The 14000-nt window shown below is 47.9% G+C and overlaps 1 protein-coding gene across 1 annotated transcript; it reads right to left on the bottom strand.

The window, feature by feature from the left end:
• Nucleotides 1–9918: 9918 nt before the first annotated feature.
• Nucleotides 9919–12505, bottom strand: LOC123425636 (aquaporin PIP2-1). The gene is made up of 3 exons (XM_045109333.1): nt 11806–12505; nt 10453–10593; nt 9919–10358 (listed from the first exon to the last, which is right to left on the bottom strand). The coding sequence occupies exons 1-3, from the start codon at nt 12421–12423 to the stop codon at nt 10245–10247; spliced, it is 873 nt and encodes a 290-aa protein (XP_044965268.1). The 5' UTR covers nt 12424–12505; the 3' UTR covers nt 9919–10244.
• Between the last annotated feature and the right edge of the window lie 1495 nt (nt 12506–14000).

Here is a 14000-nt window from a genome sequence, read left to right as displayed (position 1 = left end):
AGGGATAGCTCCCAACTCAAGATGATCTTCATCAACTTTGAGCATCCACGACAAGTTCACCTACATGCCATGTCATCAACATCATTCAAAGGTATGTACTCATATTCTTGATAAATCTTTGCACCAAGTCATGAGGTAAAGCTACTCAAGTGATATGAAGACATTAAAAGCTTAATCTAAAAATGGTAACCCCATTTTGCGCTAAACGATGAGTATGACCTATGATCAAGCATTATTGCTTGACTCCTCAAGTCAAATACTCTAATATAGGTGACCTAGTCACCGCCACACATCATTATGGAGATTCTTGTATGGTTCACATTTTCATTGCATGCTTTCTTGGAACCATTCAACTCTCATCTATATGTATGTATATATTTTTTTAAATGTTTTCTCTTATTTCCTTTTTAATCTTTGGATATTTCCTTTTTCAAAGTCTTTGGATATTTTCTGTCTATTTTAAGTTAAGGAGTTGATTTTCTATACAACTCGGTCTCACCAATATAGGAAACTCAGTCCAACCGATTTCTCCGAGAGGCCTGCTATCATTCTCGGTTCTACCGAACCATATTGCCTCGTTGACTCCAAAATCTATCACTGCCTTTGATTTTCATATATTTTCTCAACTTTTGTCTTAGGGGGAGAAAGATTGACAATGATCCCTAGTTTCTTACCCTCTAAGTGTTGGAAATATGCCCTAGAGGCAATAATAAAATAGTTATTATTGTATTTCCTATTTCAAGATAATCATTTATTATCCATGCTATAATTGTATTGAATGGAAACATAAATGCATGTGTGGATATAGAGACAAAACAATGTCCCCAGTGAGCCTCTAGTTGACTAGCTTATTGATCAATGACGGTTAAGGTTTCCTAGCCATAAACAAGTGCTGTCACTTGATGATGGGATCACATCATTAGGAGAATGATGTGATGGACAAGACCCAAACTATAAACGTAGCATATGATCGTGTCAGTTTGTTGCTACTGTTTTCTGCATGTCAATGTATCTGTTCCTATGACCATGAGATCATGCAACTCCCACACACCGGAGGAATACCTTGTGTGTATCAAACGTCGCAACGTTACTGGGTGACTATAAAGGTGCTCTACAGGTATCTCTGAAGGTGTTTGTTGGGTTGGCATGGATCAAGACTGGGATTTGTCACTCCGTGTGACGGTGAGGTATCTCAGGGCCCACTCGGTAATACAACATCACAATAAGCCTTGCAAGCAATGTGACTAAGGAGTTAGTCACGGGATCTTGTATTACGGAACTAGTAAAGAGACTTGCCGGCAACGAGATTGAAATAGGTATAGAGATACCGATGATCGAATCTCGGGCAAGTAATGTACCGAAGGACAAAGGGAATTGCATACGGGATTAACTGAATCCTTGACATAAAGGTTCAACCGATAAAGATCTTCATAGAATATGTAGGATCCAATATGGATGTCCAGGTCCCGCTATTGGATATTGACCGGAGAGTGTCTCGGTCATGTCTGCATAGTTCTCGAACCTGCAGGGTCTGCACACTTAAGGTTCGATGAAGTTTTGGTATAGCTGAGTTATAGATGTTGGTGACCGAAGGTTGTTCGGAGTATTGGATGAGATCATGTACGTCACGAGGAGCTCCGGAATGATCCAGAGGTAAAGATTGATATATAGGAAGTCCGGTTTTGGTCACCGGAAAGGTTTTGGGCTCATCGGTAGTGTACGGGAGTGTCGGGAGGGTGCCGGGGCACCACCAGGAGGGGTGTGACGACCCTAGGGCTTCATGGGCCAAGAGAGGAGACAAACCAACCCCTGGTGGGCTGGCCAAAGCCACCTCTAAGGACCCATGCGGCAGGAGTGGAAAACAAGGGGGAAATACAAAAGGTGGAAAAGGTATACAAGTGGAAGGGGAATCCTACTAGGAGTAGGATTGGAGGAGGACTCCTCCTCTCCTCCCACTTCGGCCGACGCAAAGGGGCAGCCCTAAGGCCTCCAGCCTCCCTCCTCTCCTCCTATATATACTAGAGATTTTGAGGGTTTTGAGATAACAATAATCAGCCACGTACTGCCCTCCCTCTAGATCTGTTTCTCCTCTAGTCTAGTTTTCATCGGTACTTAGGAAAAGCCCTGATGGACTAGCTCCACCACCATCACCGTCACGCCGTCGCACTACCGGAGAACTCATCTACCTCTACGCTCCCTCTTGTTGGATCAAGAAGGCAGAGATCATCGTCGAGCTATACGTGTGCTAAACGCGGAGGTGTCGTCCGTTCGGCTCTAGTTCGGGACGGATCGTGGGACGGCGGCGATTTGGATCGCGAAGACGTTCCACTACATCAACCGCGTTTCTAATGCTTCCCGCTTAGCGATCTACAAGGGTATGCGGATTCAATCTCCCTCTCGTAGATGGTCATCACCATGATAGGTCTTCGTGTGCGTAGAATTTTTTTTGTTTCCCATGCAACGTTGCCCAACACTAAGATCTTATTGAACATTTTGGGAAACAAAAATTAGTTTTAGCAAATTTTTAGGGGGAGAAAACTTCTCTAGGGATAAAATCTCAGTGATCCCACAATATAAGAGGGAGAATCATCTAGGATCCCTAACTCAGGGGGAGATAGTTCAAGGAACTCTTATCCATATTAAAGGGAGAGAACATTCAATGAACCCTTACCTACTATCAAAGGGGGAGAAAATTTCAAGGAACCCTATTAGAGAGAGAAGAATCAAGGATCCCTTTCTCTCAATGAGCCCTTACCCTCTGACCTTTTTGCAATTAATGCCAATGGGGGGAAATATAAAAGCTTCCAATAAGCTTATATAAAGGGGGAGAAATATCACCGATAAGCTTACGTAAAGGGAGAAATATCAAAAGGGGAGATATATGTTCCTAAGGGAAGGTCTGCCTAAGGGCAGATCTACCTAAGGGGAGACATATCAAACCTTAGATATTCAGGGGGAGAAACACCATTAAGGGGGAGAGAGATAAAAATGTTTCAGATATCACTATTCTACCACTATCTTTGGATTGGACTTGTCTCACCCTACCTATCCCAATATCTACATGCTCTGATTAGGGGGAGAGGTAATCTTACTTATTCATTCTTAGGGGAGACAATTCTTAATTCTCTTGGAGACATATCTATCATCGAATCCTATTTTTAATATGTCTTCAATATCTTGGTACTTTTGAAGCTCTTTGCATCTTTACCATAGAGTACTCTTGTGTAATCTAACATTTTTCCCCAGCTGTACTCCTACTTCTAAGACGCTCAAGAACCACAAGGTAAGTATATGCATCATATCCTTATTCATGATGATCTCTTGTCTCTTGCACATATTGTTTGCAAGAGTGAGTCATGAACATGGAAGTTCTACATTCACATATGTTTGATGCATATTGCCAAGATTTGCATGACTTGTTTTGTCCTTTCTACTATGTGTGTGCCCATGCAGTCCAAAGCAACTATCCTTTAAAAGGGATTGCACACATGTAGGGGGAGCATGTACAAGTCATGTTTCTTTCAAATCTCTCATATTCTAATGCATATTTTATTTGAAGCTTTGATTGTATGTTTCATCAATTACCAAAAAGGAGGAGATTGAAAGCACATATGCTCCCTTGGTGGTTTTGATAATTCATTACAACATACATTGTCTCTTGGACTAACACTTTTACCTAGTATATTTCAGGTATAGTCCACATAGAGCCTTGGCATATATGATTTTGAGGAGATGCCCCTTTGATGAAGGAAAGGAATAGTATTGGCTCAAGCTTCGAGCAAGAAGACTCTACATTTTACTTTGGGAGATATCACTTTGAGTCCATAGGAAAGCCAATACTATTAAAAGGGGATGAGGTATTATGATGAATTGGTTGCTCAAGTGCTTAGACGTAGCCACCAAAAATACTCAGCCATTCTCCCACAAAATATCTCTGTCCAAACCCATACCAGCAAAATCGATGCCACCAACAATTTACATTCGGCCCTACTAATTTTACACTTGACAGAACCTATGCCAAACCCTACCATCTCAGTACAACAAACATTCCTATTGGTGCCACCGAGATTGCGTGACCAACTTTCTATTGAGGATATTTCGCAAATCGGAATTTCCGAGTTTGAAATCGGTCTCACCGAGATTTGGAAATTAGTCTAGGTCATTGTATCGGTACCACAGAGATTCCTATATCGGTCTCACCGAGAATTCAAAAGTTGTCGCATTTAGTGCAATTTAGTACCACCGAGATTAATTTCGGTGTCACCGAGTTGGGCAATAATGTTGTAACGGTTGGATTTTGGGGGATGCCTATATATACCCCTCGACCTACCTCCCATTTGCAGAGAAAACACTCAGAACACACACACACACACACACACACACACACACACTTGCCAGATCCATTTTTCTGAGAGAGAGACACCTACTCATGTGTTCAGATCAAGAGATTCCATTTCACCCATTTGAACCTTGGTTTCTAGCCTCCCCAAGTTGCTTTCCACAAGATTAATCTCCTATCCCTGTCGAATCTTAGAGGGAGTGATTAAGTGTTGAGTATACTATCTTTAGAAGCACAAGAGCAAGGAGTTCATCGTTCTACCGCATGTATTACCTTTTGGAGGGTGGTGCCTCCTATATTGGTTAGGTGTCACTTGGGGGGCCTCCTACTTCGTGTTGTGGAGTTGAACCAAGACGTTTCTAAGGCAAGGAGGTCGCCTACTTCATGAAGATCTACCGTGAGTGAGGCTAGTCTTGTGTGGACGGAAGCCGTGGTGGAGTAGACAAGGCCGCTTCTTCATGGACCCCTTGTGGGTGGAGCCCTCCATGGACTCTCATAGCCGTTACACTCCGTGGGTTGAAGTCTCCACTAGTATCGACGTACGATAGCACCACCTATCGGAACCATGCCAAAAATCACCACATCAACTTCTTCGTGTTTGATCTTCCTAAACTCTACTCCGTACTACATGTGCAATGTCTTTATTTTTTGCTGCCATATTTTTTGACTAGCATGTGTAGGGTCCACTAGACTTGTTAGAATCGCTAAAATCTGCCAACAATTAAATTGTGAAAAGGCTAGCATTTTGATTTATGCAAGTAGTCTATTCACCCCCCCCTCTAAACACCTCTTCTATCGATCTCACAGGGGAGCGCTTCCCGGATTCCTCGCTGGAGTACTTACTGGATTTCTTGTTCCTCTTGTTCCCAGGGTGCTTTGTTGGCAAGAGCAAGTGACTTGTTGGTAGATGCTCCTACTGCCACCCGAAAGATCTTGTCGAGCAAAAGACTACATCCTTGTTGTCAGCATGGACGGTGATGATGCTCATCGACCCTGATATGTTAGTGTGTTGTAGCCATGGTGGGACGCCGCCATGAATTTTGCCAACGCTGGTCTGCCCAGGATTCCATTGTATGGTAGTGACATCTTTGCGACGTCGAAGACAACTCTCTCTGTCCTGAAGTTGAGCTCGCTGTTGAACGTCACCGGTAGAGTGATCTTCCCCTTGGGCTGAGATCTTCCACGGTGAACACCCTCGAAGGACCTCGTCGGTTTGAGATTCGAGACATCTGCAGTCGCTTGATCTTGTCAGGCGAGGTCAAGTTCAAGCCAGCCCCACTGTCGACCAACATCTTCATGACCCTGAGGTTGCAAATTGTTGGTGATGCCAACAATGGCACACACCCGACGACAGTGATGCGGTCAGGGTGATCCTGAGCATAAAAAATGATGGGAGTGTTGGACCAGTTGAGGGGTTTTCTTGCCTTTGTCGCTGGTTCTGCTATGTTGACCCCATGGACCCACTATTTTAGTTGTCGGTGGGAGGAGTGCCAAGATGCGCCTCCATCAAGACACATGGCATCTACTGCCTTTTGGAACTCGTGGATCTCTGGTCCTTCTCCATCTTTATCTTCGAACTTCTTGTCGCGACCACTAGCAGGCTTGTCTTTTTGTTGCTTGGCCTTGCCGTGGCGACCGGGATGGCCACTGCGGTTCTTCTTATCAGGACCACCGGCACCGCTTTGGCCCTTCTCCATGTCACGCCTTTCGTACTCATGCTTCTGCTTTTCGGCAAGGTGGTCTACTTGGCGGCACTCGGTGATGTCGTGGCCCTTAGGGAGGTGGATCTTGCAGTATGGCCTGCCAGTCTTTTCTCGTGTCGTGGCGTCGTCGTCTCCGGAGCATGTGGTAGACTCTTCGCCGGATCCCTCGAGCTTAGCCTTATTGCCGGCATTGGACTTGCCGGACACTTCTCAGCCATGACTACCTTGCCTTTGCGCTTTTGATTGCGCTTTCGGCGTTTTCCCTGGGAGGCGGGCGCGTCTTCGTCATCAGAGTCGACCTTCGTGCCAGCATCTTCCCCAGGGAGTCTTCTTCCTTCTTCAGCGCGTGCACATTTGTCGGCCAGAGCGTAAAGCTCAACAACATCCCGTACCTTGTTGACTCTCATTTCTTCGCGCATCCTCTGTTTGCGCACGTTTAGGTGAAATGCGACAATCAATGCGATAGGATGGATGTCACGGATGTTGTGCTGCACACGGCTGGATCACTAGATATAATTTTGGAGGGTTTTGCTATCCCTTTGGGGAAGTACATGCAGATTGTTGGGCGGCCCTGGGAGTTTTTATTAATTGTTTGGATTGCTTACCACATGTATCACGTGGTGGCTGCCCTCAGAGTATGTGTCCTCCCTGGTATGCGCCAACGAACTGGTTGCACAAGTCCACCCAAGAGGAGATGGATCCCTCCGGCAGGTTCATCAGCGAGTTACGCACGTTGTGCTTGACTGCCAACCGAAAGTAATTGTCGAACACCTTCTCATCTCGTGTCCCCCGGCAGCCTGCACAGCGATCGTGTAGATGCCAAGGAACTCTGATGGGCTGATCGTGTCGTCCGGCAGCTAAGGATTGAAGGGATGGTTGGAGGGCTAGAGGACTTGCCGCAGCTCGTGGGTGAATGACGGACACCCCTACCTCGTAAGGCGGGCTATCGAGCACCCCATGCGCAGGTTCGTCGACGATTGGGTCTGCATGTCCGTTTGACTAGCGACGCGTCTCATGCCGCCGCACGATAATGATACGTGTATCCTTCTTGTGTCTGTCCTTCAAAACCTGACTCTGGTCTTGTTTCCTTCGCGGGTCCGTCGAGGCATACGACACGTCGTCTTGCGCATCGGACCGACGGGACGGCTGTTGTTGCTGTGGGGGTGACTGCACCGTGGGCACCCTATCAACGTCGCGCCTGGCAGCAGGATCTGTTGGAGCCTCGTGGCATGCTTGCGAAGGACCCGCCATCTCTGGCTTGTCATGGTTTGCGAAGCTGAGCGGGATATGTATGGTCGCCTTCTAGTCTTCCATCTTCTCCGGCACAGGCAGGAAGTTAAGCAGTAAGTGGGTCTGCGCAAGGGCTTCCTCCACAATCTTGGGCATGACGGGCCGTGAGGCACGGGTGGCGCTTCTACTCCAAACAATGTCGGGAGGAAGGCTACCCTGTCCTACCGTATGCTGCGTGCCCACCTCCGAAGGTTGACGGCGAGCTTGGGTCTGCGTGTCATGGGATTGGCGAGCAGGGGTCTTCTCCGTGTGCCGCCCAGGGTCGTCGTCGACCTGCAGGTGCTCGTCACGGTTGTCTTGCGAACCATGCCGAGGAGGTCCCGTCGCCTCCGTCGTTGCAACAGCTGCTGCAGTCTCGACATCGTTCTTGGTAGTCTCACGTGCTCCTCGAGTCGCCATGACAGCGGGATCCTGGTTGCGGCTCACGGAACTCCACTGGTGTTGTGGCTGCACTCACCAGCGCGGCGAACGCGATGGTCGCCCGTGTCGACATTTCCTGTAGCCGCCTTTGACGGTGTCTTGGAGGAAGACGGAGCGGCCGCAGACCCACCCTTGGATTTCTTGGGAGCCATGGCGTTGACGAATAAGCGCGGGAACCGATGAAGATTTGTGCAGGCGTGCACCCCTTACCTGGCACGTCAAAGATGTCAAGGTGGAACGATGATCTATGGGACCAGCGAGGCCCCTTGCGGTTCAGCATGGGGGCGCACTTGCACAAAGAGCATTAACAATCACATGTGCATGCAGGGTTTTAGACAGGTTCGGCCCGGTCGGAAGCGTAATACCATACATCATGTGTTTGTGGATTATATGGGTGAAGGCCAAGTTACAAGTGCGCAACAACCCGACAGGGAAGCATGAGGAGTGCAGCTACGCATGCAAATGGACAAAGTGTCGACCTTTCTAAAGGTAGCCATGGTGCTCCTTTTATAGTGCAAGGGGTTACCACATTGGCTAAAATGGTCTTTTTGGAAGGGTGAATAGTGGCTTCTATAGCTGCCAAAACTGCTGACACGAGCCATAGCTGTGGATACCTAACCCTGACGAATTAGGACATGAGCATTAAATGCACCATGAGGTGTCACACTGGCGGCGTCTCCCGACAAGGATCGTCTCTCCTTCTGTTTCGCTCGTCCAGCTACCTCTTATTCTCTTGACACGTCGCGGGACGCGTGTTATTAAAGCTGCTGCATGTCCCTCACTGTCGCGAGAGGCCTCTGACCAGACTCACCTAACTGCCTGCCCGCTCGACACCTCACTGATGTTGACAATCAGCCTTATGAGGTGGAGCAGTGGAGATATGAAGAAGTCTTGTCGGACGTGATGGTTGATGGGTCTTCTCCCTCCCGGCAAGGTGGCTTGCCGGGGGCCTTGTCTTGTAGTTTCTTGGTTTGAGCTTTCCTTCAGCAGGGTGTTGCCGGATGAGGAGGTTGTTGTCGTCTGTGCACCAGCGAGGGTACTAAGGGACCCGTGAGGGAGTCCGGGACAAGGGGTCCTCAGGCCGCTTACCTATTTTCATGGCTGAACTCCCCGCCGTTCTATATCATCATTATTTGGCTATGGATAAATAAAGTGGCGTTGGATTCAAGGTGGATTCTTCCAAAAATATAGCGTTTACTCATGGTTACGTGGTGATCGGCATATTCCCTCCTTGACATGTAACTGAAGTTGTGTAACCCTAATATCCCCGGTATCTATATAAACCGTAGGGTTTTAGTTCGTAGGACAGATTAAGCTTATTAATCCTAGGGTTTAGTCCACAACATCTGATCTCAAGGTAGATCAACTTTATACTTTGTACCACATCATCAATATAACAAGAGCAGGACATAGAGTTTTATCTCAATCAAGAGGGCCTGAACTTGGGTAAACACGGTCTTCCTTGTCTTTTGTTACCCATCAATCCAAGATCTATAGTTCGGACCCCCTACTCGAGTTTGACATCGACAACCTTTTCTTTAGTACGCCGACATCCTGTACACCATCATTTTCTGTTAATTAACATGGAAATTTTCTTCGACCTTTTCTAATGAATGGGATTTCAAGGGACCGTGTTTAAAAAAATATATTTAAGTGACTCTTTCGGTAAGTGAAAGAAAAAGATAGCATGTATAAAACCAAACACATACTCCCTCCGTCCCAAAATAACTGTCTCAACTTTATACTAGATCTAGTATAAATTTGTACTAAGCTTAAGACAGTTATCTTGGGACGGAGGGAGTATTAGTTAGATGGAATTGATCGAAACAAATCGGCCCCATTACAAGACAAGAGATTGTTTGGCGTTCGGTCGTAATGAAAAAGACATGCAACACTCTCTCCAAAGAAAAGAATCCTGCTGGATGACAACATCCCATGATATACAAGTGATAGCTATAGGAATCAAGGAACGAAAGTGAGAGAAAGAGACACGACTCCGTCGAGTGGATGAGACCGTAGAGCAGCAGGACATGGAAGGGCAGAAAACAAGGGTTGGCGCATCACACGACTTATGATCATTCGGGCTTGAGCATTCAGAGCGGCAAAGCAGCAACAAGATAGAAAGCAAGGTCACCACCACTCGGCACAACCAAGAGGGAATACGTATTTGGGATGAATCTCTTGCTTGGCGGATTGATGATTTGGATAGAAGGTGGCGACGTTGGGTCGATCATACATATGGTCGCTAAATTAAAACAGGAAAAGGAATGCGGGCTAATTAAGACAAGCGATCCCATGGACCGAATTACAACACACGGCACGCATGACTGGGCACATACGCATATGCAGCTGCCGACACATAAATAACACGACCATTGCAGCGGCCAACTGAACTGTCGAGAAGTTGCAAAAGCGGCTTTCTCTTTGGATGGATGGACACAGCACAGGTCGCCATTGCTTCAATCTTGCATGCACATCACATGGATAACTCGTTACGCGTTGCTCCTGAAGGAGCCGAGGGCCTTGATGGCGCCGGCCCTGAGTATGTACTGGTGGTAGAAGGCCGCGATCGCCGCGCCGATCATGGGGCCGACCCAGAAGATCCACTGCAACATACAAATCAAGCCACATTCAAGATGAGATGAAGGCAACAACTTGACATGAAGAGGAACTGAAAAAATGGTGGGTTTGGAGACGTACCTGATCATCCCAGGCCTTGTCCTTGTTGTAGATGACGGCGGCCCCCAGGCTCCTGGCCGGGTTGATGCCGGTGCCGGTGATCGGGATGGTGGCCAGGTGGACCATGAACACGGCGAAGCCGATCGGGAGGGGCGCCAACACCTGAAGAAAGGAAGACACAGCCAAACATAACATGCATGAGACCCAAATTACTTTGTGAACTGAACTGATCGGCACTCCCCGTGCCGGGTCGTTTTCAGGTTGCTGGTTCCTCAAGCATGGCATGGTCATGCGTGCTTGCTTCGGCCGTCCGCATCATGTGACTGCTGGAGGACACCCAAAGTCGTGAAGGGCCGGCCACTTGCCGCCCCCTTTCGATTCAAAAGCAAGGAAACTAGGTGGAGTAGCAACGAGCGTGAAGGCTCCCTTTTGCCTCTGCCTCCGGGCACATCGCACGCGGGTGGACGTGGATTGGGCTCAGTGCGCGCTTCACCGCCCCAAAGGAGTCCAAAGCCATGGCATATTTTGACGGGATCGGCCAAAGCGGCCGAACATCACGTTTTGTCACCACGAAACCGCACTGGTGCCCTCGCCAAAAGGGATGCTCGCACCATCCGTCACAACCTCACACTAGTCACCGGATAGAAGCACCCAAGGCCAGAGGGATGCAGTAACTCTGAATTTAGCTGGCCACATGATGCCAAGGAGAGGTAATTTGTGTTACTGGCCAATAATTGATCATGGAGGGGGTGGGGGCCTGGGCAATAATTCACCAGCGCTGTCGTGGACGAAATCGACCACGTGTTATCACACCCAAACAGCTCAGCTTACTGTTGGGGCCACATGGGCCAAGGACATGGATGGGACTTAACTGGAATATAGTAAACATACTTATTACAGTAGTAATTGTCTGGCCACGCGGAGGTGTACCACACCACTAGATTCATCAGGATCCTTCATTCTTCCGTCAATTGCAGTGCCAGTACAACTGCTACGATTCACATTTACGCCTACGGGGAGACTAATGTCACTGTTAAGGATAAACACTTTTTTAAAGCATCACGGCATCACTTATTTTTTTTCAAAAAGAAATACCTGACGTCCTTTTTGTTCATTCTAATGATATATAGGATAAAATCATAAAGGAGTACATCATTCTTCCCGTTTTGTTCATCTTAGGAGGATACGATATTCTTGCTTTTCCCCCTTTTTGTTCATATGGAGTATCATTCTGCTCGTTTGGACGATCTGTCCTCATGGCATGCTATCTTAAGCTAAGCTCTAAGAAAAAAAGCTTTACTTTTTTGCTCAAAACAGAAAACTTTACTTTCTCAAAAGAATTGTGTAGCCCGGAGCCGGAGGTATCATGCTTACCGGGACGTGAGAGTCGCGTGCGCTGCGCTTGGGGTCGGTGGCGGAGAAGACGGTGTAGACGAGCACGAAGGTGCCGATGATCTCCGCGGCGAGGCCGGTGCCCTTGGAGTATCCGGCGGCGAGCGTGTTGGCGCCGCCGCCGTACCTGACGAAGTAGGCGCTCTGGAAGGCCTTGACGAGGCCGACCCCGCACATGGCGCCGAGGCACTGCGCCACCATGTAGAGCAGCGCGCGGACCAGGGAGACCTTGCGCGCCAGGAAGAGGCCGAAGGTCACGGCCGGGTTGATGTGGCCCCCGGAGATGCCGGCGGTGCAGTAGACGAGGACGAAGATCATGCCGCCGAAGGCCCACGCGATGCCGAGCACGCCCACGCCGCCGCACGCCGCGTCGGCGGCGCTGTTCACCGCGGGGTCCGTCTGGTGCTTGTACCCGATGACCGTGGCCACGGTGATGTAGAGGAAGAGCAGCGTGGCGATGAACTCGGCGATGACGGCGCGGTACAGCGACCACGACGCCAGCTCCGCCGCGTCCACCAGCGGGGCCGGCGGCGGGTCCGTGTAGTCCTTGGCCGCGAAGTCGCCGCCGCCGCCGGTCTCCATCACCTCGTCCTTCGCCATCAGTGTGTGTGGTTTCTTCTCGCTGGAAAAAAATGGAGTTGGAGCTTGTGTGTGGTGGGGGAGTGACGGGAGGAAGGTGGTATTTATGGAGCGGGGGAGAAGAGGTAGGTAGTAAAATACAACGAGGCGAGGGTGTGTGGTGGACGAGGCTCCGCACCCTCTCGTGGTGTCCTTGATGGAACTGAAAACTGAACTATTTTCTTCGTCTGAATTTTATTTGTACGAGTAGGAGGACTATATAATTTGCTGATAAGACCAAATGGGGCTTGGCTTTTGTTTTTGTTGCTGCAGTGAAGTGAGGTGGATAAGCTATTGGGGCATGTGCTGCGACGCAGGTGCAAACGCCAGATTCCAGAATTCACGGATATCTCTTTCCTCGATTGGAAGTTTGGAGAACTTGCCGACTGAGCATTGTGACAAAATCTACATGATACGGTGTCTTTACTGCCATGATCCGGACCTATTTTCACCTTCACCACATCTTCGTGCCATTCGTTTTACAGTTTTACTGAGCATTCGTTTTACAGTTTTTCATTCGTGTCTTTACTGAGCATTCGTTTTACAGTTTTTCATAAAGGAAATTTACAGTACGGCAGACGAACAGCAGACGCACAGACAGAATTGATCCTATAAATATTATTAAACTTCCACTCACCTTTTTTAATTAGTAGTTCGTGCCATTTAAACACCATTAGAGTTCCATATAAACACAGTTCATACGAGCTTAATAAAACGGAAATTTTAAACATAGTTCATACCACGCGACATAAATATAATTCAAAAAACATACTTTTAACGTAAACTAGTTCATATTTATACTTAAACTACTTGCCACCGCAGTTCTACTCGCCGTCACCATCACCATCACGGACTTGCCAACGCCGAGGTGGTGCTCCATGAGAGAGTTGGAGAGCCCATACGTGAGGTGGTACTCGTTCAATGTGCAACATGTGCTGCCGCAACTTCGTCGATGGTGATGGCCGCCTTTTTCGCCTCGAACCAGACGCGCTCGACCGTCGGGAGGCGCTAGATGGCTGGATCGATGATCTCACTAAGGCAACGGGAATTGCTACACGCTCGCGTGCGTGCTATTTGCGCGATTGAAAGCACAATTTTTGTCTAAGGTGGTTTTGATAATTAATCATAACATATGTGTCATTATCCAAATATATTTTAGAAAAGTTCAAAGATGCATTGGCTAAGGATCGTGAGGAGAACGCGTGGCTACTAGGAAAGAAATAGGATTGGCCAAGCGACTCAGCATTTTATATTTGTGAAAAATCATATTTGAGTCCATAGAAAAGTCAATACTACTAAAAGGGTGAGGTATCTATGATGAATTGGTTGCTCATATGGTTAGAGATAGTTACCAAAAATACCCAGTCATTCTCCCACAAAAGTTCTCTCTCCAAAGACTAAACATCAAAATCGGTGCCACCAAGATTTTCCATTCGTCTCTAATGGTTTTCCACTAGACAGAACCTTTGCCATACCCTAAAATCTCGGTACCACCTGAGGGGGTGTAAATTAGGGGTAGGCCCATGGACCTGCATCCCAGGGCCCATCTAAGACCCCAC

The sequence above is a fragment of the Hordeum vulgare genome, chromosome 2H (assembly GCF_904849725.1).
Source record: "Hordeum vulgare subsp. vulgare chromosome 2H, MorexV3_pseudomolecules_assembly, whole genome shotgun sequence".
NCBI lineage: Eukaryota > Viridiplantae > Streptophyta > Magnoliopsida > Poales > Poaceae > Hordeum > Hordeum vulgare.
Note: the sequence above shows the minus strand (reverse complement) of the source record. Positions and strands in the feature narration are given on the sequence as shown.